The 24754-nt window shown below is 36.8% G+C and overlaps 2 protein-coding genes and 1 long non-coding RNA gene across 3 annotated transcripts in view; 2 read left to right on the forward strand and 1 right to left on the reverse strand.

Moving 5' to 3' along the window:
- The window catches only part of LOC139129298 (scavenger receptor cysteine-rich domain-containing protein DMBT1-like), a 43466-nt gene extending 20647 nt beyond the window's left edge, over positions 1–22819 (forward strand). Inside the window, exons 10-18 of the mRNA XM_070694935.1 lie at positions 16391–16563; positions 17010–17160; positions 17700–17865; positions 18222–18359; positions 19657–19835; positions 20328–20471; positions 21044–21216; positions 21359–21503; positions 21906–22819. Of these exons, the coding sequence (XP_070551036.1) occupies positions 16391–16563; positions 17010–17160; positions 17700–17865; positions 18222–18266 (535 nt within the window). The 3' untranslated portion in view covers positions 18267–18359; positions 19657–19835; positions 20328–20471; ... (1 more) ...; positions 21359–21503; positions 21906–22819. The remainder of the gene's footprint in view (positions 1–16390; positions 16564–17009; positions 17161–17699; positions 17866–18221; positions 18360–19656; positions 19836–20327; positions 20472–21043; positions 21217–21358; positions 21504–21905) is intronic.
- LOC139130008 (uncharacterized) lies at positions 1418–14478 on the reverse strand. Its single transcript, XR_011551740.1, has 5 exons — positions 14321–14478; positions 9229–9345; positions 7975–8206; positions 5356–5498; positions 1418–4793 (listed from the first exon to the last, which is right to left on the reverse strand). It is a non-coding gene; the product is annotated as an uncharacterized lncRNA (long non-coding RNA).
- LOC139129299 (neurotrypsin-like) lies at positions 19751–22080 on the forward strand. The gene is made up of 4 exons (XM_070694936.1): positions 19751–19835; positions 20328–20471; positions 21359–21503; positions 21906–22080. Exons 1-4 carry the CDS (start codon positions 19751–19753, stop codon positions 22078–22080), a joined length of 549 nt encoding a protein of 182 aa, XP_070551037.1.
- Positions 22820–24754: the final 1935 nt, after the last annotated feature.

The raw sequence follows: 24754 nt of genomic DNA on the forward strand, positions 1-24754 counted from the left end.
GAAATGCTAAGATGGTAGGTGCTGCGGTTTAGGAGTTTGTAATCTTAATTGACATACATACACACACACACACACACACACACACACACGCACACACACACGCACACAAACACACATACAGACAGACATACATACATACACAGATATGCAAATGAACTGATTCATCTTTATAAGATAGCCTCTCATTGATTTTATATTATATTATTCCAAATGTGAGGTAAAAATGTTTCTGTTTCCTGAAAACCATGGCTTTTTGAATTTAAAAAAACCTAAAAATCTTAGAAAAATTGCAACAAATTTGCCTGTTTACATTGAAAAATTCAACAAGTGAAATTCCACACTGAAAGATCTACATCTGTACATCATTTTCTAGGAACTATGCTACGACGTGTTATCAAATTTGATGCAGTATTTCTTAACTAATTACGCTTATAAGTAAATTTCATTAAATATGCAAATTAGACCTTAATTATCATGATACCGGTAAATGTCTTTGAACACTATTACAGGACTAGATTTTGTAAACTTTGCAGAATTTCTAAACACATCATCTTAATTATGAAAATTCATCAAATATGCAAATTAGCAAGTAATTGACTTAACACTGCTAAATGCCATTGCACACTATGGTTGTCCTGGGAGATCAACATCTGTACCACATTAGTCAAATTTGATGCAGGATTCCTTACATTAAACTTATCATAAATATTCATTAAATATGCAAATTAGCAATTAATTGACAAAATACTGATGTAAATCTTTGTCTGTTATCAGAATTGTGTGAGAAACACCAGTACTAAATTTCGTCACCATCTTTCTAGAAACCTAGCTTTTTCAAAATTCACTAATCATGCAATTTAGTACTAATTATTCACGCCACGCCAAAAACAATGGTTTTGCATATGTATTTCATAGTTTTATGTCCTTGTACCAAGTATGAAAAGAATTGGCTCAGGCACGTCTGAGATACCTGCATGCACAAATGCACAGACTCATGCAACCATAAGTCCCTCTCTGAACTTACCTCCGTGGGACTAATGTGTGTACACAATGCAACAAGACCTCTAATATGTGATATTTCTTTGGAAAAATATCATATAGAAAATATAGTTTTACTGTACATAGAAAGATAACTGATATTTTTTTGGAGAATATACATTTTCATGACACGTAAACGTTTACTTAAATTTTTCTTGAAAACATTAATGCTTTCTATGATAAAATACGCATAATATCTCTGACACATTGAAATTGGTGGGATTCAAGATTGATCAACTTGCCATTTGGCACAGTGTATGAATGTGATATTCAAGATGGCTTACATCTATTTGAATATATTTCAATACATTTTAAAAAACATTAGAGACACACATACCCGGTAGATCATCCTACGATATGATAGAGACAGAAATACATGTTATGCTGTATAAAAGCTTGTTAGGAGGTTTTATTTACCATTAAATATCTGTATTACATTGTAAAAGAGTGATAACAATCAACCAAGTGTTCTTACATATGCAGGCCTTGGAAAAAACTAGCATATATTTTCCACAATTACAAAGGTTACAAATGCAATGTAATTTGAACTACTGGAGGAATCAATTAAATCTTACATATGTGAGAAGTTTCAAGTATACATCAGTGTACAGCTGATACAATGTCAATCCTGCCAATTGGGGATGAGATCATTATCCCATGTAAATCAGCATTAAGTATTGTGATAAAAGTCTTTACTGTGTAACAAGAGAATTTCACAATACACAGCTTTAATACTTGGCTGCATATTTTTACAGGCATAATAGTGGAGGGCTTTTTCCAATTGACAATTGATGTCATGAATACATTCATTTCTAAACAACATGGAAACTCTCTTTTAATGGTTTGTGACATATTGGTAGCATTAAAAGTTCTCATTTGTAAGCAAGTGAAATGGCAGTGGATAGAGCTCAGCTGTGTTATGTAGAGTGTAGAGACTATTTCTGACACTTATTGATGAAGAGGGTGGAAATCTTTGCTAGCTCATTTCAGGACAGCTGTAAAAATTCACAATGTCACATTAAGATCATCCCTAAGAACATGTCTGCCAAATATCAAAGCTATCAGATGAGTAACTTTTGAAACACAAATATTTAAACAAAAATGGCAAAAATTGACCAAAAAATACGAAAATTGAAGATTTCATCAAATTTCAATATATCACACTAAGACAATCCCTAGGAACCTGTATACCTGATATCAAAGGCATCAGACAAGTAGTTTTTGAGAAACACATTTTTTGACCAAAAATGGCAAAAATAGCACCAAAAAACAAATTGCAGATTTCGTCATATATTCAATATATCATATTAAGTTTATCTGTAGGAACCTGTCAGATGAGCGGTTTTGATGAAATAAAGTTTTGACCAAAAATAACCAAAAAAATTCCTTAAAAATACAGATTTGCATATATCATCACAATTTGAACAAATCTAAGTTGGGTTATCCCTAGGGAACTTTATAACAAATAATAAAGCTGTCTGACCAGCGGTTATTAAGAAGAAGATTTTTTACCAAAAACGCCTTTTTGGCACTAATTTGGATATTTTCAACAATATCAAAAACTTGAAAAAATTGGTTTCTCAAAATCATATTTTTCATCTACACAAAATATCAAATCAGTAAGTATGGTGGTTCTCAAGATATTTGAGAGGACGGACGCCTCACAATTAGACATACATATACATACATACATACCGTACATACATACATACAGACGGACGCCAGACGGATACCCATCCCAATAGCTTCTATAGACTATAGTAGCTAAAAATAAGCTCATTCACACTAACTGCAGAGCTAAAATAGAATTTAAACCATTTGATTCCATGTCTGTTCTTTTTAAAGTTATATTCCTTGGAATACAAGTAAACAAGTAATGATAACATATATACTTGTAAATCTCTATTTTTCATAAGCTTGTCAGACTGCTAAAGGTGTGCTTGTGATTTTCTGATAACATGAATTTTAACTTATTACAAGCAATAATTTTGATCTCCAAAGCAAGCTTCAGAATGTAGTTTTCAGCTTTTGCTCTTGATAATGGAATGGGACTTCATGTACTGTATTCACAGTTAGTCCAATTTGCAATAATCTGCAACATAAATCTCTGTACCCTGTCCACAAGTTGACATTGCCTGAAATCCATATCGCACAAGCTTGAAGATATATCTCCTTGGAAGCCATCATTGTTTACAGCTGGGGGGGGGGGGGGGGGGGGGGAGGGGGGGGGGGGGTCAGAGGAATATGAAGGGGGTCACTCAAAATATTGAAAGCTATAGGGGGGGGTTTACTCAAAATGTTGAGAGAAAGAAGGCGGTTACTCAATTTTTGGTGCAAAATGTATTGAAACGTTGGTGCAAAATGTATTGAAACACGTACCTCTCAGATTGCACCACTTCACACATCAATTTCTAAAAATTTTTACTCAGTAAAATTACACATTGAAAACACCTCTGAGATTACGCCAAACTGTACCAATGCACACTACAATTTCTCAAATTTTTCCATGCAAGGGAGATGAGCAAGCCCGTCGGACACTTCCCCATCAGCCTTCCGCATGTTCTTCAATCAGTACTTTCAAAGTCTACCCTATCAGATATCCCAGTGAGGACCCTGTTATGATACCCATCCATATTAAACAATACTGTATGTGGTTGTATACTGGTTATAGTGTGACCTTTGACATCTATGTTTTGTTGTGACTTTGAATTTCATTTTGTTGGTTTCACCTTTTCAACCGTCATGAGATAACCAATGATTATCTAGCAGGGTACACTAGGATTTGAATGGTCTTTACTATTGCTGTATTTATGTAAATTATATAAAATACATGTATTGAATTTAAGTTTTCAAAAGTGAGGGGGAGGGGGTCAGTCAAAATTTCCATGTAAGAGAGGGGGTTACTCAAGTTCATCATGGTTTTGGGGGGGGCGGGTACTTGAAATTTTAGAGTTCCGACAAAATTCCTCCAACATCCCACCCCCCCCCCACCCCCCCACCCCCACCCCCCTTAGGCTGTAAATAATGACAGCTTCCAATGAAATTTGGGCTGCAGTGTAGCTGTATCTTTTTGATGAATTTTTCACAAATTTTATAATATCAACTCTAGTTTCTTGTTCTTCTTCTGAAAGCTTACTGGGAAACAAAGTACCTATATATATCATACATGTGCACATTGCAATGTTATTGACCAGTATATGTAAATCTGGGTCCTGATTGACATGTACACCTCTGGAGCAGAAAAAGTGATAATGGAATGTTTATAAACAATCATCGCAAGTGACAATTACCTACAGTTTGTTATTATACTACAGAGATCACCATGATACTGAGGGGAGGCATGAAATAATAATTGTGTTTTCTCAGTGCTCTGAAAGTTGAATTTTTCTCTCTTTGAGCTGGACTACCTTAAACAGTTCTGTGTACTAGCTGTAATATGATGATGCTTAGTATTGCGGGTTATATCTGTTAAGTTGCCCACTGTTTGTCGGTGGTAGGTGTAGTGGTTTAGGAGTTTTTGATCCCAACATACATGTACATACAATCTGTGTGCTGAGCAGTGTAAGGGTTCACGTCTGTCCACCATACTGACTAATAGAAATCCTCTACCAAATGGAGATGCAATCCCACTGTCTTCATCTTGAGACAACTGTCCCTGGTAGTTGGTTCCTTTCTTTGCGTGGTAAAATGCTGCCTTGAAGTCGGTTTTGGATTTATCTTGCTTCCTCTTCTGCATGGATATACACACCTGTTCCCTAACATAGAAATAATAATAAACTCATGGAAGACAATCATGGACCAATCATGGAAGATAATAATTTCTCTTCACAAAAAGTTAGTTTATTTGTGTGTTACATATCCAAGAATTCTTGTGTAAAAAGAACAAATAAATTTATTTTTCTCTCCGCTATATGCATGTTTCTCTAACCTAGACATCTCAACCACACTTTTTCCTTCTTGCTCATGGCATATGTAATAGATTGGCTACAACCAATGTCCTGCACAGTTTAAGAATGAGGATTGCTGTCACATGCATGTTGTGTATAATTCTGGATGGATTAGTGTTAAACTGATGCACCTAGTTGCTGCTGGCAATGTCAATTAAAGTACAGAAATGTATCACTAATAATTTTTGTGAACCTGTGTTTCTAATTAGTATTCTTGTAATTGTAAAGATGCTATACATGTGTAGCTATATAAAGACAACTAACATAAAACACTTTGTGCAAGTTACAAGATACCACTTCCAGCACATCTTTGCAACAGTCACTTGTGTACATATACTTGGGTGCAAGGACTGAAATGGAAGAAATTTACCTGTTGTTTGATCATTTCCATTCATCTTTCGTTATAATGTCATGGTCCAAGTCCAATTCAAAGCCCTCCACTTTGTCTTTAACGCTCTTTGTCAAGGTCAATGATATTTCTCATCCTTGATATTGCAGCATTCACTGCTGATCCTGAATTGTAAACAGATAGACTCATGATTACTTATAACTCTTTAAATGACAATGATAACCGGAATGATTAAAATACATTTGATGATGGGATGTATTGCTGGGATGAATTGTAAACACTCTGTATGTCCTTACCCTAATGATGATAAGCATTACACACATGTAAACGTTATAAATCACGTGTGCATACCAGATGTATTCTCTCATTGGAATATATTTCATCATAACAGTTTTATGGATCCTATGAATGAAGCTACATGTATTGAATGTCTAGTCATGTGCATTTATCATATCATCTGCATTTCACTAGGCAATTCATAGAGTGCCAAGTCTAAAGAAAATTTTTTAGCAAATTCAGCTAAAAAAGAGAAAATAACTTCACCAAAAATGTGTAAGCCATGATTATCACAACAAAATTACTGATTAAATACTAGTAGAGGTGTAATACATTTGATCTACTCAAGAGGGTATTTTAAAAAGAACTACAACTGTGATGACAACAGCAGTGTTTCCGCTGCCACTCGCAAGAGCGTGAAATGGGAAATGAATGTCTGCAGATTGGGAAATATTTTTCAACTATCCTTCGCAAAACTGATTAGTGCTATTTTTCAGGGGCTGATCGAGAGTGTAGTTAAAAGGCAGAGATATTTTTCAACATCCCTGGGTGGTCATTCTTTCCTCGCTTTAGTGTGCAGTCTCTGAAAACTATTATAATCAGTAACAAGTGATATGCCATGCTTTCAGATGGCTGCATACAATGACCTTGTTCTTTTATGATGACAGTGCTTTGTAAACAATGCTTCTAACATAGTCAGGAAACACTGATTGCAGTGTATTTTCAAAAACTAAGCAGACAGCAGCAGCCAATGACAGCAAGGGGGTGGGAACAGAATGAAACCAGTGTTTCAAAAACCAGCACCTTAGAACACTTCTGTGGCAACCTCAGAGGCAGCTATAAATGAGTGCAGCATGGTAAACTGTCAATTGGATGACGTCCTGAGCCTAACTTCATGTAAATGTTATAACCTATGCAAATACAATGACCTAGGCCTATCCACAAAACAATTATTCAGCATCGCAGGTGACCCTGGGCTAGCCAGAATACACATACAGGTACCTGCTATGGAAAATGACCCAGGCCTATCCTGAATACAATAACGGTACATATTTTATTGAAAATGACCCACGCCTATCCTGAATACGATACAGGTACAGACTGTTTGTATTGATGATAGGCCTTGGTCATCTCCCATTTTGTATTCTACATAGGCCTGAGTCATCTTACATGTACATACTGTGTGCATGTATGTGTATTGTGGATTGGCCTAGGTCATCTTCCATTGCATTTTATATATTATGTGTATTGTGGATATGTCTGTGCCATCTTCCATACCATGTGAATGCATTTGGATTGAGGATAGGCCCGGGTTATCTTCCATACCGTGTACATGTATTTGTGGATATAGGCAGGGGTCACTTTCTGCCATGATGTGTAAAAGTACTGAATATAACACTGTATTGTGGATAGGCATAGGTCATAAATTTGCATGAAGATATAACTAGGATGTTGTCCAGTTGAATGTTTACAATGCTGAACAACAAGCAGCACACTGTGACATGCTAAGTCGTGTTCGAGTACAAGTAAGCAAAAAAGATAATTGCACAGGCTGTCCGCAGAGTTGCAGGGTAGGAGTAGTTACAAAAAAAAGAAAGTGTGCCAGGAATAGTTCGTTGAATTTCCATGGCTAGTGTTTGAATAAGAGAAGAGTCAGCTTTTTTTCTGTAAGACATGTGGCCAGACAGGACATTTTAACATATACACCCAGTTTGATTTTGAAACTAAAGCATTCACTGTTTGGACTACCAATAGAAAGAGGCGACTGTTTACACCTAGTGTACAAAATGTAATTACCAGTACACCTTCTTAAAGTGAACAGTTGGTGTAAAAATTAGACTCTGTGATTGGGAGAACTGAAAGCACTTGATGACTGAGGCAGAAGCTAGGATCTTTCAAAGGAAACATCTTGAAGTTACCCTGTCAATGATGTAATACTTGTGATACATCTTGATACATTTACAAAAGTGCAAGTCACATAAGTGTTTGGCACACAGGAAATAAAATTTGTTGTGAACGTTATTAAGAAAGCAGTTTGTTCCATAAAAATAGTTATTTATTTACATTGCCACTGATTATCAGTCGTTCAGGATGGTCCTACTTAAATTTTTAAATCACAAATGGACCTGGTAATGTATTACCTTGAATGTAAATGATTATTGGACTAGTTTAATGTCATCTTGCCATTGTAGCAACTGATAGGACCCACCTGAGTATACAACTGTCAGTTGGATAAAAATCATAAATGCAATTACATGTAATTTTGATGGCTATAGTTCTGGCTAATCAATTTTGGTCTCAATTAGCCATAATGGCTTAGGGAAAATTTAGCCAGTGGAAACACTGAACAGTGTAAGTACAAACCTGTGCCACAGCAAGGACCCATTGTCTTAGGAAAGTAAATATATTGATGAAAGACTCCCTCAATTCCACAGGTTTTTGCTCTGCCAACACCACGATCTCTGTTCAGTTTTGGCTGTTTGCATAGCCACACACTGTGTATTTCCTTTGCAATGGAGGATGGTATTGTCACTATGTTGCTTTTCACCTGGTTGTCATTGCCCAGTATGCACTGTCTCAGCAAGGGATCTTGAATCTGATTAGGTGAAAAGAAAACATTCACTTGAAGCACGCAATGTAAATATTATCTCCTGCAAGTTGCTGACATTAGTTTACATCAGTTCATTCTAAAATATGGCTTTTATATGCAAGATAAGACAACTTGATTGTTTATGACTTCTGTAATTTAATTAAACTATAACTTTGCCCCAAACCCATTGTATTCACTGGTGATTGTGGACCTTTTTAAAGGAAACAGGTACATAATGTAGGTCAAGACGTGTATTCAAGCAAGTAGCAATATATTTATTTATATATTTATTTCAAAGGAAGACCAACAGGAACAAGTCACATTAACAGGCTCCATAAAATATACATAAAATTAAATGCATAAGGTACAATAAAACAATAAACAACACAACAAACTATATGAAACCATTAAAATATGTACATATTTAAGCATGACATTCTGACCAGGCATCTGAAACTTTGACAAGATAAAGTGATGTCAATGGCAGGGCTGGAAATGCACAATCCATTTAGAGTAGCCATATATCTTTGAAGAGCCAAGTACCTAAATACATTGAGTTTTATACTGCGAGTCTAAAAAACATGCGGGTTCTAGTACATGTAGTTTACTGAGGAACATCAAAATTAATATGAAACATGACTGGGGACAATCATACACATTATTCTTATATTTCTAAAAAAATATAAATAATTTCCAATGATAAAGAGGCCAAAGGTTCAAACGCTTGCAGAATTCTTCATAATTATTTCGGCTGTAAGGATGCTATGTTTGAAACAAAGGAACTTCATGAATTTCATTTGCACTTGCTTTATTTTGTCCTGTTTTTTTTTTTTGCCAAGGTGACCACACTAAAGACGCATATTCTAAAATACTTACATGTATTACATAAGTTATGTACAAAGCAATTGATGTTGAAGAAAGTATCCGCCAAATAAAACAGAGCATGCGAAAAGCTTAACTGATAATGAATGAGACATGTGCAGGAAATTAAAAATAAAAAATAATTAAAAATTTAAAACAAATCTTACCTGATGAAGGATTTTATTAAAGATCAGTTATCCATCTTTTGCTTCTTGTTCCTTCTAAGTTTCACATACATGTACCTCTGAGGCTTTACGACCAGGGTACGTGAGGTATACTTACAGCTGTAGGCAAATATCAATGAATACAATTAGAATCTTGCAGATAATCCTATTCCTCACTGTCTGTACAATGGATACTCAACTTTATAATCATGAATATATGGGTCAAATGATTAGTAAAATCATTCACTCATTCATTATGTATTACCATGCTATATACATCTCATTTAATTGGTCGAGCTGAACCATGTGACTGACCACAAATACACAGCAATGGTTTGTTTTTATGTCCGTGAAAATGAATAATAATGCTAACATTGTAACTTTTCAGCAAACATGTAAATTGTCAATTGTACAAAGATCAAAATAGTGACAACATCACTGTTCGCTCCCATATAAGTTATCAAAACAAGTCAACAATTGTATGAAACATGGACATACATACAGACAGACTGACATACACAGACTGGCACAGAGTGATGACATTGACCCCAAGTGTGCCTTGGCCCATGGAGAGTGATAAAGATATAACAAACAGCTGAATGTAATGATAAAATAGTTAAGTATAGGCCTATACAGGCACTGAGAGTGAATACGTTACAGCAATTTGATTAGTTTCTTTTCCTTTTCAACTTCTGTGATAATCTTTAAGACAATCAATCTGCAAGGCAGTTTATGTATTGACAATATGCTATCTTTTACAAGCACACAGCAAACTGTTCTTGATTTTTCATTTGACATAGACTGAAATACATAACATGCAACAAATGTTTACACTTTGCCCATACACCAGATACATGGAGAAATTTCAACATACAATTATCAACTCAGAAACCCTACAGGAAAAGTAAACATTGTTTTCTTCCAGAACAGCTGGTGCATCCACATATGGAACAACTTACAAACTTAACCAATTACACAAGGATGATGACACAAGAGATAAAGTTAAACTGTGGTGAACTTGACTATTCCTTTCAAATCCTTAATTAACTTGACATCTTAAACTAAAATACACTGCATGGTTAATTGTGTGCAAAAATACATCGGGGTGGACCATTTGATAAGGGATGGTGTCTGAAAGATCGATGAGGTACATTATCTTTTTTATCCGATCCATTGTACATTCTGTTTTCCCCACCTTCCCACCTTTTCTTTTTGTCAAACCTTCTCTGGCTGAATTTTTTATTGGCATTTGTTTGGAATTTTTTCAAAATCTGCCAGGAATTTTTTACTGCATTTCAACACCAAATACAGTTTACCATATCAAATGCTTACTAAATAACCACATTATATTCTCTTAGTTCCAGTAGGTATAAAATTACCAAAAAAATCTTAAAATACAAAATGAAAGATATCCCAGTAAAACTGAGAGTTTCACAAAGTTGCCCCAAAAATTCAAATTCCGGATTTCAACTTAATTTCAATATATCTTATTAACAAAAACCCTAAGAACCGGTTTACTAAATATCAAAGCAATCAGACTGGTAAATTTTGAGAAACAAATTTTTTGACCAAAATGAGAAAAATTGCCCCCAAAATACAAAATTGCAGATTTCATCCTAATTTTAAATATATCTAATTAACGTAAACCCTAGTAACCTGTACACTAGATATCAAAGCTACCAGATCAGAAGTTTTAGGAGAAAAAATTTTTGACCAAAAAAGGCAAAAATTGCCCCCAAAATAAAAAAAAAATTGCCAGTTTCAACATACCTTCAATACATTATATTGAGATTAATCTTAGATACCTGTATACCAAATATCAAAGCTATCAAATCAGTAGTTTTTGGATAAAAAAAAATTATCAAAAATTGGGAAAATTGCCCCAACATTGCAAATATGACAATATCAATACAATTTGTACAAGCGTGACTGAGTTCATCCTGAGGAACATGAATATCAAGTTTCATAGCAATCAGACGAGTGATTTCAGAGAACAAGATTTTTTTACTAAAAACGGAAAAAATACCCTAAAAATACAAACATGCAAATTTCATCCCAATTTTTGCACACATAATTTAAATTACCTAAAGAAATCTGCATACCAAGTTTCAACCAAATCTGACCAATGCTTACTGAGTTTTAGCCATTTGCAGGATTTTCCTTTTTTCCCCTCATTTGCATATTTTTGGCACTGACATGTTCATTTGAACAAATTCACATCTCCACCCCTAGGTGCACCTGTACACCAAATACTAAGACAGCAGGTGCTACGGTTTTGGAGTTTTTGACGTGGACGGACATACATACATACATACATACATACATACATACATACATACATACATACATACATACATACATACAGACGAAATTTTTCCACCATACAAGAATACCTCCCATTTGCATATATACATATGCATATATGGGAGCTAATAATCAATTACAAAAACAAAATGAAGCACTTGTGGGCCAAATTATACTTTTTAAAAAAATCTCCAGATTTGCCAAATTTTTAGGGTGGGCATGACCGTGCATTGCCTATTACATGCCTTGATGTGAGTGCAAATCAGTGAATTGATTTGAAAAGGAATATCTGGGTAGTTAGTGGGTCGGTTAACGATGTACTGACTGGTTTCCATGGTGACCCAGGCCAGTGAAGCACTTCAATGTTTTCTACATCTAAGTAGACGCTTAATGATAGATGTAAAATATACATGCACACACTTTTTTTTTACTTTCGTTAAAATCCGTTTGATGTTGGTCGATAATGGTAAAATTGTTTGAAATGTCCTGCATATAACTACATTGTAAATGTCATATAGCATTTGTAACCATGAAGAGGCATGTAATAAAAATATTGTTGCCTGAATACATGGGTTTATGTGCCCTCGCAGCAGGAGACAATTTGCCCTCCTGGCGTCAGGCATATTGTCACCTGTTCTCGGGCACATAAACCCATATATTTAGGCAATAATATATATTATATCAAACCAGTATATTGATGGTGTAAATACAGCGATCCGATTGGTCGAGACGCGAAAAGAACCGTGGTATATTGGCGATATACCACGGCTGGCACACGCTCGAGCTCTCAGCTTGAGCAAAAATCCGTGTTTTGACGTTCCACACCACAATTTCAATATACTATTATGATATAATAGCAATAAATCACACCCAGCGATGGTATACCACGAGATTTTGACCAGTTCACTCCATATATACATTCGCTATCGCTCGTGCATATATGTCGTGAACTGGTCAAAATCTCGTGGTATACCATGGCTAGGTGTGCTTTATTTTCACATGGGAAATTTTTGTAAATCTTGATGGTTTTCTAGGGTTTGTTGATAATATCATGAAAATACAAGACTCTGCCTCGACCATTAACATTTATCTATACGCTTGGGCAAGACTGAAAGCCAAAATAAGCATGCTCGCCAAGCCTTGTTATTCTTGACTTTCCGCTTGCCCTTGGCCATAAATGAATAATAATGGTCAGGGCATCACCCATTATTTCTAAATATTAATTACATTAATCATTAATTAATATGGTTAAGATAAGTGTGATAAGGGCATTTGTGTACAAGAAATTAAATTTTGAAATTCCACCAAATGCACTACATGTATAAGGCTGCCAATAGAACAAGGAACAATTTTTTCCAATACAAAACTGACTACATTTTTGCACTCTGTAGACTTGCTCCAAGTCTGTGGGCATATAAATATCAAAAATTAATAAATTGAAGGAATAAACTTCTGCAGACTGCAAGGCTAGGTGGTGGGCTGGTGCTCAGATAGTGGGGTGAATGCTTTTCCCCACAGACTTGTAAACCTTGCAGGGTTTCAGTAGCGATAAATAATTCATATGACGTCAGGTAATAAATATGCATGACATATAATCTCAATCTTACTCAAGCATAATTTTCCAACTAATTTAAAAATGGGGATAGAGAGGAATGGTGTTATAAACATGTTTTCAGAATTTTTACAACAGTCTGTGAATCTGTCTAAACATGGGGATATTTTTGCCTTCCCCGGGAATCACAGCGGTACAATTATCATAATGAATCATGAGAATCTCCAGTCCTGTGTAGCATCAGTAAATTTCAAAATTACAATAGCAGCTTGTCACCTTCCCTGATGTTTGTAAACACAGCCTCCAGATCCCACCACAGCACTGCAAAAATTGCATACAAGCTCTGCGTATGTGTGAATAGGTTGTCAAACTTTGAGGCGTCACCGTTCTCCTAAGGCTATGATGATCTGCGGGTACGGGTATTGATGTCAAATGACTAGAAAATTCACTTCCTGAATAGAATCATGAAATTATAATAAATCTTTCATTGTCTAGATATAAATAAAAATATCCTTCACAAAAAAATCTTCATTCATGCATGGGCTACCAGACCTTGTCACTGGGCTACCAACTTCAGAAATGGTAGCCCAATGCAATGGGACTACAAGAGAAAAAAGTTAATTTCGAGCCCTGGGGTGTGTTACCGGCGTTATACGGCCGTAAAAGGCCGGCAACACATACAGCGCCCTGCCACGCAGAGCTATAGATATAGCCATGCTGTGATTATTAAACCTCTGCGTGCAGAACTTTCGTTTCTCGGCGGTTCAGCAATAAAGTGGTCTTCTCTGCAGGCGTCTACTGACAATATAGTATACGTTTGTACGTTTCGTGTGACTGTATGTTGTAACAACACATGATGATTGACAAAACACCGAAACCAGTGCGATCTCACTGCAATATCAATATAGCAACTCTGCGTGGCATGCTGTACGTGTTGAGGCTGACCAGCTGCAGTATCAGTACAGCAGCTCGCGCTTTAGGTTTTGCCTGGGTATTTGGGTCGGACGGCAAAACCTCGAGCCACTGTGCAGTTTTACACACACTGCCACAGCAGTGCCACGCACAGCTGCAGTACAGAAGCTCGAGGTTTTGCCTGGGTATCTGGGTTGGACGACAAAACCAGATTTGCCGTCCGACCTAAATACCCAGGCAAAACCTCGAACTTACTGTACTGCAGCTATGCCCCGGGAGCTATGCCAGGCAGAGAGCTATATTAAGCGGCAGCATACTGTTACTTACGTGGAAGAAAGGACTTCGCCAGTCGAGGAAAATACGTGATCATCAGCTGCTACCCTACAATGGTGAGACTTGCAGTACGATGTAACAAACGCAACTCATACGCGATCGACCGCGGGGCCGCATAATGAAGTGACTTCGGCGAGTTCCGCCTGGGCATTCCTCGTACAGTCTTCGGGTCACGGGGGTCACCGAGCGTTTGTGACAGTAGGTCCGCTTTACACAGGCATATCCTTCCATGACAAACAATCAAGTACGCCACTCTTGGCTTTATTTTGACAATACATCAAAGAAACTGAATGTACAAATTTTACAGAATGCTTTATAAAATATAAACCAACACTCCTAACACATTAAGTTTTCAAGTATAGTGTTAATTTAGCGTCGCTACACTTCGCTACACTTGTTCTCATTTGCATAGAACTTTACACCTCCGAAATTGCACTAGATGGTGTGTCTTTTAGATTTTTGAATTTTTTGAATTTTTTGGCAATAAGTACCACTGCGGGGTACGGATTTTATGTTTAGATACTTACAAGTATCCTGGTTGATGTGCTTGTTCTCGTACATTTTGATTAATAGTTCGTTTACTTTGTTTACTGTTTGTTCTGGCTTGTTGTGTATAATACTGAGTGTTGCGTAATTGCCTTTCGCATTCGAGTACGTAATCGTTTGTGTTGACAATGACGAAAACCCGACCCTTGTCGAAGGGTTTTTTTCCCGAAATTTGTCTATTGTTTGCAAGCTGGTTTATCGCGATTCTTTTAGTCGTTTTTCATCAAAACCCCTCCCCTCCCCCGAAACGAAAGATCAAATGAGCGAAATGTTGATGTTTCCCTGAGAGTACAATGTAGCATTTTGCCATAGCTTCCGAAGAATATGTTACCCTGACCACATTACATCGTCAAGTAATCGATCAAACCTGAGAACGAACCGCCATGACACGAACGAGTTGGAAATTGTTACAACAAAATTTGTTCGCACGAGTGTGCAATTTTTGTTATTTTTACACAAACGTAAAGAAACTTGTAATCCAAAAATAAAAATGCGAAAGTGAAGTTCACTAATTGAGTGAAGGTCAAGCCCCCTCCCTCTAGTAAACAAATAATTTCGCTATTTGAGCTTATAAGACAATCTGAGATGATCCCTTATATCAACCGACCCTTTTACGCCTATTCATATTGTCTACAATCATGTAATCAGAGTGACAGTGATTATAAGATTCACAAAACGTGTTCAAAGATACGCCTTCAGACTAAGATAACAGAACAAACAAACAAATCAACTGTAATTCAAAACTTTTTCGGGTTTTTTTGAACTACCTCAGTCCAATTAAAGAATGAATTATGTGACCAATTTTCTCTGACATAGTTTCATCGGCCCCTCCACGTAGATTGTGTATTGCTGTATTACGTCATGTACCTGTATGGTCTTCTCATTATTTTGGTGAAGAACGTCATGAATTAAGATGAATTTTTTAACAAATGATAGTTTGCCAGAATATATTGTATGTTTTTAACCCATTGTGTTAGCATTGCCAGAACTCCCCATAACATAACTTTTGCTATTTTTATTTTTTTCAATTTCTCAACATTATCTCACTGGCAAAATGATAAAGAGTCACGTATACATCAGCACTTATTTAGACATTATTTACCCATTGTTGCTTTAAGTAGTCAGTCACTGAAGTAGAGCTTTGTCATGGGATTACAACAGAAAATTTTTCTTCAATGAGATATCTTTCCGATTTGCACGGAAAAAATGAAGGCCCCGTCCACTGTTCTAAAACATATCCATGCTCCTCCCCCTGTACAAGACTCATTCCTCACTTTCTGTCCCGCCTCTGAAATTAACAATGCTTGTTTTTTTATGGTGGATTATTATTTAGGTCATATTGTTTAAACTTTTCAGCATTAGCATATGAGGGATGAGAGCAAGTCAAAATCTTACATTTCATGTATTGTATTTTATCTTGGCAAAACACTGAAAAGACATCATGACCGACAGCATTGCCAAGTAGAACTTCATAAGTTCAAAGAAGTAAATGCACATCAATTTCCATATATTCAACAGTGGTGGTGAAGTGCAACCGCAAGGTAGATACGGACAAGGATTCAAGGACATCTCACTTGACAACGTAGATTGTACTGGACACGAGCTGGTGTTGCAGAAGTGCGGCCATCGTGGTTGGGGTGAACATAATTGTGTACATGATGAGGATGTTAGTGTTCATTGCAAACTTCCAGGTAAATTTCAATTGCCTTTCATGGTCACTCAGTGTACAACCTTTTTCTGCGAATGCTCTGGCCGCTGTTCACCATATATTGAAACGCTGTGCCGCTTTGCAAGTGTGTCTATATAAACTGGCAAATACGAGCGTGGCACGTTTGCGTTGAGTTTGTGAGTTTGCATCAGGTTTACCATAAAATAATATGGTCATGATGGCGCCACCACTTTTCAGAAGTAACACACCTTCTTGTGATCCCTGTATTACCCAACAGCTGTAACTTTTTGTTGACAGCATGTATAAGACGCTAAGACGCTTTCTTATATAAACGAAGAAGAAATTTTTTACTAGTGTTGATCTCATCAACATGAGATTATCCACCTTTCAAGCAGAGCATCATTGGTACCTCAATCTTAAATAATCATGCCAATTACGGTTTCACTTGTTTTCCGGATTCCCCTGAAGAAGTTGGAAGTGTGCGTCTTGTTGGTGGTACGTGGGCTTACGAAGGGCGACTTGAAATTTTCGATGCTGTTGATAGCAGATGGGAGTCTGTTTGCGCCAGTGGTGTAGATGATAGAGCTGCTTCCGTTGTGTGCAGACAGTTGGGATTTCGGTAAAGAATATGCTCTTTGTGACTTTGTAAGAATCTGTGCACCTATTGATTGTGAAATTTTACAGTATTGATGTTATAACCGGTTGCAGATACCAGTTCCGGTTATTAACGCGTCAGTTCTCAACTTCTCGGTGAGTGTCGTATGTTGGTGTTTGTATTTCAAAACCAAGTATGCGGTATATCAATGCCTTAGTCAATCGACACAACACACGACATTTATAATATACATATTCTTCGTAACGCTAAACAGTGGCCTCGGAACATCTTCTGACCTGTTTCAGAACTTTATTGTTTTACTTTTTCCTGGTATTGACAGGCAAAAGTCAATGATTTTTAATTTAATGTCCATAAGTTAAATTTTCAATTAGGGATCAGGCGTACGTTCCATCAATAAATAAATAAATAAATAATAAATAAATAAATAATAAATATATATATATATATATTATATATATATATATATATATATATATATATATATATATATATATATTTTTTTTTTTTTTTTTTTTTTTTTTTTATTTACTTTACCACTACAGGGGTGGTACTTCGGGGAGTTCACAGACATTCGGACAAGGTTCAAGTAACATTTTCATCAAAGACGTGGACTGCCAAGGGTTAGAAAACTCACTCATGGAGTGTTCACACAGCACAGGAGGGGATGGTTGTGGCTCATCAAATCTACAGTTACTTGTGATATACCGGGTAATATTCGAATTCAAATTAATCAAAGACATCAACGCAACAATCAGTGTTGCTCCTCCCTGCTCTTCTCTTCTTTCTCATTCTCATTGCTTTTTATTTTTATCATTGCTTCTTGGAAAGCTAACTACACTACGCCTCAATTTTGTAGGCCTATATATGGAAATGATCAATACAGACAAGTGCTGTAACACCGATAAAAGTATGATTTCTTTTAATTAAAAAAACCACAGACAAAACCATACATTGATCAGATAGGTATGTCCACATACAAGCAAACCAGCAACAAATGGTTATAGAGGGCGTACGATTTAAACGTCTCCTTTCGAGCACGTCTTACAAGATTTATTCTTCGTCAGAAAATGGAGACGTTCGCATCATTGATGGGCTGTCGGCTAACGTAGGGAGAATAGAAATATTCCATGAAGGTTACTGGAAAAGACCGTGTTATCCGATGAAAAAATCGCTGCTGTCGCCTGTAAACAGCTTGGATATGGGTATGTATCTAGTTTTACCTTGGAAATTTTACAAAGCCTACCTCTCATTCATACAACACGATTGGAACTAATTTGAGATAATTGATATCGTATCTATGATGGTTTAATCAGCAAATGTAAGCTCATCTACTTTTCTTTTTTTGCAATGCACTTGTTTTTAAGTGGAATTCGTAATATTGCACCTTTTAGCTTTTAACCCAATGATTTTGACAAATTCGAATTACTATAAGATTCAAGTCTTCCGAATGAATTCCAATCGTGTTATACATGTTCGCAAGTTAGCGTTACATTTGCTGACACATGTAATCACGATAATTTGAATTTAATGTATGGGAATTTACCAATGAAGACACTAGTACGCAATGCATTACAATGACACTTATCGTGAACAAAATACATGCCCTTGATACGATGCTACCATAGAGGGAGTGTTGTTTATTGTATTGCAGGAATGTCTTTTTAAGATAGAGTGTACATCAAGGACAGATATTCAGACTGTAGTACTTTTCCCATTCTTCTCTGACATCCGATTATCAGCGCTCATTTTAAAGCTCTTTGAGTGAGAAAATTTTTCCCCGTCCAAGTTTTTCGAAAATCGTAAAGGTTATTTTCCCTATAGAGTCAATACAGGGATGACGGCCATTCTGAATTTCGAATATCGGTAAAGGTTATGTAATTTGTTTGTTTATAACAACAATTGCACGGTCACCCCTGGTTTTTATTATTGATTTGATAAGAGAATTGTTGAAAGATGCATCGAGGAAAGTTTGAGCAAAAAAGTAAGTCTTTCAATTTCGAGGCACGTTCTATCTTACTGCAAAATTGACAGTATGACCTACCTACAAGATTTTTTCCAGTTATTTAACGTGCATACAGGAATTCAAGGTAGTACGCTCCTCGAAAGTAAAAGACTTAATTTTTTCACGTTTATGAAGAATAAAAAGCAGGTATCACCTTGCCAATTTTGGTACCGATTATTTAACATTCAAAATGGCCGCCATCCCTGTGTTAACTCTAGATACGGGGGGGGGGAATTAAATTTCGATTTTCAGTCAAAATGAGCACCCAAAAGTGATAGATCAGAAAGAATTGTAAAAGTTTGAGAGTCCGAATATCTGTCCCCTAGGCGCATTCTACCTTAAGTTTCGTTGTTTTACCCAAACTTTCATGCTGGATATCTGAGAGAGTCCAAACATGTTTTTGTCAAAATTTCACGGTAAACGGACACTTTTATGTCCTATAAGTTCTTGGATGAATGATACTGACGCAGTCTTCACTTTCATTTGGACTACGCTAGTGCCGCCGTTATTGACAGAACGACGTACGTGAACGTGGCGTCCATACCAGCACTACCGTATAGCGTGCACTGCAATGGGTATGAAAGCAACATAATGCAATGTACAAGGCACGAAGACGACGAGACACAAATGAACTGTATAAGTGAGGAGGACATTTATATCCAATGTAAAATTCCAGGTAAGTACAAGTTCTCTTGGCGCCGTTTAATTCGCGCTTTCTTTGATGGCGATTTCTCTGATGGTCTGCTAACAGCCAATCAACACTGATGTCAACCTGGCCTCGTGGCTTGCTGCAATTTTCTTACCGCTGGTACAGTCAAAACTTTGATTGCTATCATAGTTATAACGATAATTAAACAAATTGATAGTCAACGAACAAACTAATTAACCTGTAAATAAATGAATAAAAAACAACAAAAATAAATAATAAATAAACAAATAAATAAATAGTAAATATCATCAAACATTGGAAATTTTCGGTTCAGTTCTTATTAAATCGACAAAAACGGTATTCTGCGACCGTCTTGTTTCAATCTGAGAGAGCTTCTTCTTTATCGTGCATTTTGTTAGGAATAAGCAAGTGTTTGCACCGCATGGATGAAATCAATTTGTTCTCTCACTGTCAACATTCCTTCTTGCAATAGCAAACTCTCATTCTATGTCTTTACAGAGGAAAGTGACCTCCGACTAGTCAACGGTAACTCATCATACGAGGGTCGTCTTGAAGTTTATTACAACAGCCAATGGGGATCTGTGTGCGACGACGATTTCAGTCAGAAAAACGTGCGCGTCGTGTGTAGACAACTGGCTTTTTGTAAGTTTTGGATGTATTACTGTGGTTTTCGCAGTTCAGCGAATTGCATATTGACCGAATATTGCTCTCTATAGATTTTTTGTTTCGTGGAAAATACTAGTTTAGCGTGCGTTGTCCATTGCTATTTGGTTTCTTGATTAATATTTTGTCACTTAGTCTCTCTCCTTTCCCGTTGCGGTCACTGATTTGCGAAAAGTTGACAGCTCGTGGTATTCAGGCAGGAATGATTTCCCAAAAGTAATTTCTTATAGCAATCAATCGAATTGCTCTATCAGTAAACATAAATTCACCGATTTTCTGCCTTCCATAACTGAAGATACGCGGCATTAAATGTTCAATTACCATAAGACAATAAAAAAAATAGGTAAAGTAAAACCAAAAGAATTTATATCTGTAAAGAATTAGGAACATACTGGCAATTACAAAGTAATGTAGAAGCAAGGGGTTTTTTGCTACATTCAGTTCTTTCATCGTATCCCGTACCTTCTTCCAAACCACGCCAAGATAAATGTGCAAGTAGATTTTAGTTTCCTCACAAAAGTTCGTTCGCTTTGATGTCCACGAATTCACAGGCCTGGCACGTTCAGAAACCACGCCGCCTTCGGAGAGGCCAGCTCAAACATATGGCTTGATGATGTGAACTGTACTGGACTTGAGGAAAAGCTTTCTTCTTGCGTAAACCGTGGTTGGGGCACACATGACTGTAAACACCACGAAGATGTCAGCGTACTGTGTAAGATACCAGGTATGTATGCATGCTATGCCTTTGGCCAAATTGCTAGCAAGAGAGAGAGAGAGAGAGAGAGAGAGAGAGAGAGAGAGAGAGAGAGAGAGAGAGAGAGAGAGATTATGTAATTGTTAATTATGGCTTACTTTCTCGCTGCCAGATGAACACGACATCCGACTTGTCGGTGGGGACAATATCTTCGAAGGTCGACTTGAAATTATACACGAAGGAAACTGGGGCACTGTATGTGATGATGAGTTTGAAATGAAAGATGCTGTCACTGTTTGTAAACAACTCGGCTACAGGTACGATCAGACTAATATGTCACTGCTCTTACTATAGAACTGTAGGAGTCAATGGCATTCAGTCTTTGTAAAAATTCTACGAGACATTACTTGGAATTTCTTGCGACCTAGGAAATGATGTGTAGTCAAACTTACAGAGCAGTATTGCATTAAATTGTAAATTCATCGATAATTTCGTTCACGTCAACACGACTTCCTATCGAGGACCTTGTCACAATATGTATCAATGTTTAATATGTTGGATAGAAGCTATTTAGTCGATACATGCAAGATAAAAACCATATTTACCTGAAATATATTGAGCCATTCTTGATATAAGATAAATTCTACTTGCTTTTAACAATAATTTTGTTTTCTCTTTTTTGATCCTATACGCCGTGTCTATTGTGAATGGCATACAAGTGGCGGAACGGTAAAGGAACTAGCGTACTTTGGCGAGGGCACCGGAACCATATGGCTCGACGAAGTGAGATGCGTTGACGGAAAAACACACCTAGCCGACTGCGACAACGCCGGATGGGGAGAACACGACTGTGAACACAACGAAGATGTCGGCGTTGTGTGTTCACCACCCTAGCTGGCCACCACAGCCTTATATTGATTTGTTTCCGAGAGACACACAACTAAACAGATTTTGAACACCGGCACCGACTCTTTCAGGAATGATTATGCACGTGTCATTCCGAGATTGAAATATACATACCTCTTTTGTATCTTCATTGTTCAAAGACGTATCGGATGAGTCAAATTTTTGTTTGTTTCTGCAAAATATTCACATGCATCTTACTAGACAAATATCCAATTCATGAAATTGCTTAATGTTTTGCCTACTTAGCTTACTTGTCCAATTAATTGTCTCTTCAATCGTCAGCTAATTACTACTCAGTATACATGTGATTATTTTATAAAACAACAAGAACGGTATAAGTTGTATCTTGTGTCTAATTGAGCTTTTGCATGTGAAAGCTTAAGGAATATACACCATAGTTTATACAATATGACGCAGCAGTTAATGTACTGTCATTTTTATGAACACTGAAATGCATGATGATGAATGCCGTAGTAAGCGTCGAGTTGTCATTTCTATACACTTATCATTTTATACAACGTTTATTACGCCAAGTAAAGCTACTTACTGAAACCACAGTGACTTTTCTAAGTCTTTTCCTGATCACTAATGATGTCAATCATTGCTTCACGGTTCATCTTTACCGCTTTAAGGTTACTATACTTATATTATCGACAACTGTTTCTTTATTGTTATTAACAAGTTTTCCCGTAAACAATCCCCTACATGCCTTGATTACCATGACCTGCTAAAAGAGAATCTTTTAAGTATGCGCATATGATGAGATCGATGTAATGTTGCGACGGGTATGTCATTGATGGTGAAAGCTAATGTCAGTTTTTGTTGGGTAATGGCGCGCTTTGTCCTCGCTGGCAGGCTGTGAAACTTGCCAATGAGTCGAATAAAGTACTCGAAAACAGGAAATATTTTACCAATTATGGGCAATCAGAAAAACCTGTGTGTTTGTTATCATAGAATCACAAAATCAACCATGCCGCTGTAATTATGTGGTCGCCAGATTAATACCTTCCACGGCCCAAATCACAAACAAATGCTTCCGATCCAAACTATAAAATGAGAAAGTAATCTTTGATGAAGAACTCAACACAGTTATGAAAAACAAGCCAGCATAAATATCCGACCAAAATGGCGTCTGTCAGGTCTCGTTTCTATGTATTGAATAATGCATTTTACACTTTGAATTTCAAATTTTAAATTTGGATCTTTCATGCCTTCAACGCATTTCGTTTTCATCAGCGAAAAGAAGCCTCAGGAATCTGTAACCTGTGAGTGTCCGAACGAGCCAAGGGAAAAAAGTGTTACAAAGTAAGTGAGACTTGACAATCTTCCTGTGATCATAGACCCTGCAGCGAGACCTAACTATCTTGCATGGTCTACCCAGTAGACAATAATTGCATGCTGGAGGTGCCAAAATTTTCAGAATGTCGTTCGTTTTACTGGGAGGTATTAACTAATAAGACACAATGCATCATCATCATCTATAGTGAGACAGAAGCAATCGGAAAGTAGACTGTTAAGACTCTTTCAAAAAGTTCTATGGCAGATATGGGGATGTTGTAGACAAGTATTAGACTTCTGTCACTCAAGGGATAATGGACAGCATAACATTAAATTAAAGCTCAGACCACGCCTTGTGATATGCAGTGGCGTGGCAGGCTAGCAGTGTACGCTTACCATCACACAAGGCTACAATGGCTCACTGATAGTGGATAAGAGTTGTCCGGCTTTATGTTGTAAAAAAACCAAAAATGCTCATTTAAGTAACATTCATTTATTTAATATCGTGCATAGCTATAACTAATCTATTGCTTCTAACATATTACACGTAAACATCTCGCAAAACATTTTTCTCTCGTTAGAAGTAGCAATACCTAGCTCGCCATCAGTGTATGAACCAACATGGGTTTACAAAGTAAGGGGAATGAATGGAGATCAAAATTATATACGACACAGATTAAGCTGCTTGATGCATCGGAAACCAAGTTCCTCGTTTTGTTTTGTTGTGTTTGTTTGTTTTCGTTTTCCTCATGAAAATGGGAACACAGCATGGGATAGCGAGCGGGACTTATCAATCTTGCTGATATCCAGAAAATTGTTCTAAGAATTCGCTCAGGAGAATGATTGTTCTATATCGACATCTCAACTGGTCGCAGTGCAATTCCCAATGTGCCAAATTTTGTCAAGGTCGAACCGAACTATACGACGGTAGATACTGAGATCGCTATAGAAAAGAGACCAAACTATAATAATGCTCAAAGATGCAATAATGCTGTGATTTCTTCGGCAGAGAATAAATGGACGTGATGATGCGGCTGTCGTCCTGTAAGTTGGATTTTATATAAGGATGTGCACGTCAGCCTCTGGATTCTTACTTCACTGACGTTTTACATACGTTCTGCAGCATAGCATGTGTTTTACTGTGAATGAGCATCGACGAGAGTTTTTTTTTCGATGAAAATGCCATGGGGAGGGGTTACTCCCATAGAAAGGCGGGTATGTGCCCCCTGAATGGCTTATGTTTTCACAAAAAGATATATATAATCATTAGTCGATTTTCGATCCAAAAACACCCTAAGCATGGATCAATAACAAGCAAGTATATTCAAGATTAATTGGGAAAATCTACAAATGCAACAGAATAAACTTCCCCAAATTTGTCAAG

Source organism: Ptychodera flava, chromosome 3 (genome assembly GCF_041260155.1).
Source record: "Ptychodera flava strain L36383 chromosome 3, AS_Pfla_20210202, whole genome shotgun sequence".
In the NCBI taxonomy this organism is placed as follows: Eukaryota; Metazoa; Hemichordata; class Enteropneusta; family Ptychoderidae; genus Ptychodera; species Ptychodera flava.

Coding starts and splice junctions, on each gene's coding strand:
- LOC139129299 (XM_070694936.1), top strand. CDS start 19,751: ATGCAATGTACAAGGCACGAAGACGACGAGACACAAATGAACTGTATA. Junction 19,836..20,327: donor TATCCAATGTAAAATTCCAG/GTAAGTACAAGT, acceptor ATGTCTTTACAG/AGGAAAGTGACCTCCGACTA. Junction 21,504..21,905: donor TGTAAACAACTCGGCTACAG/GTACGATCAGAC, acceptor ATGGCATACAAG/TGGCGGAACGGTAAAGGAAC.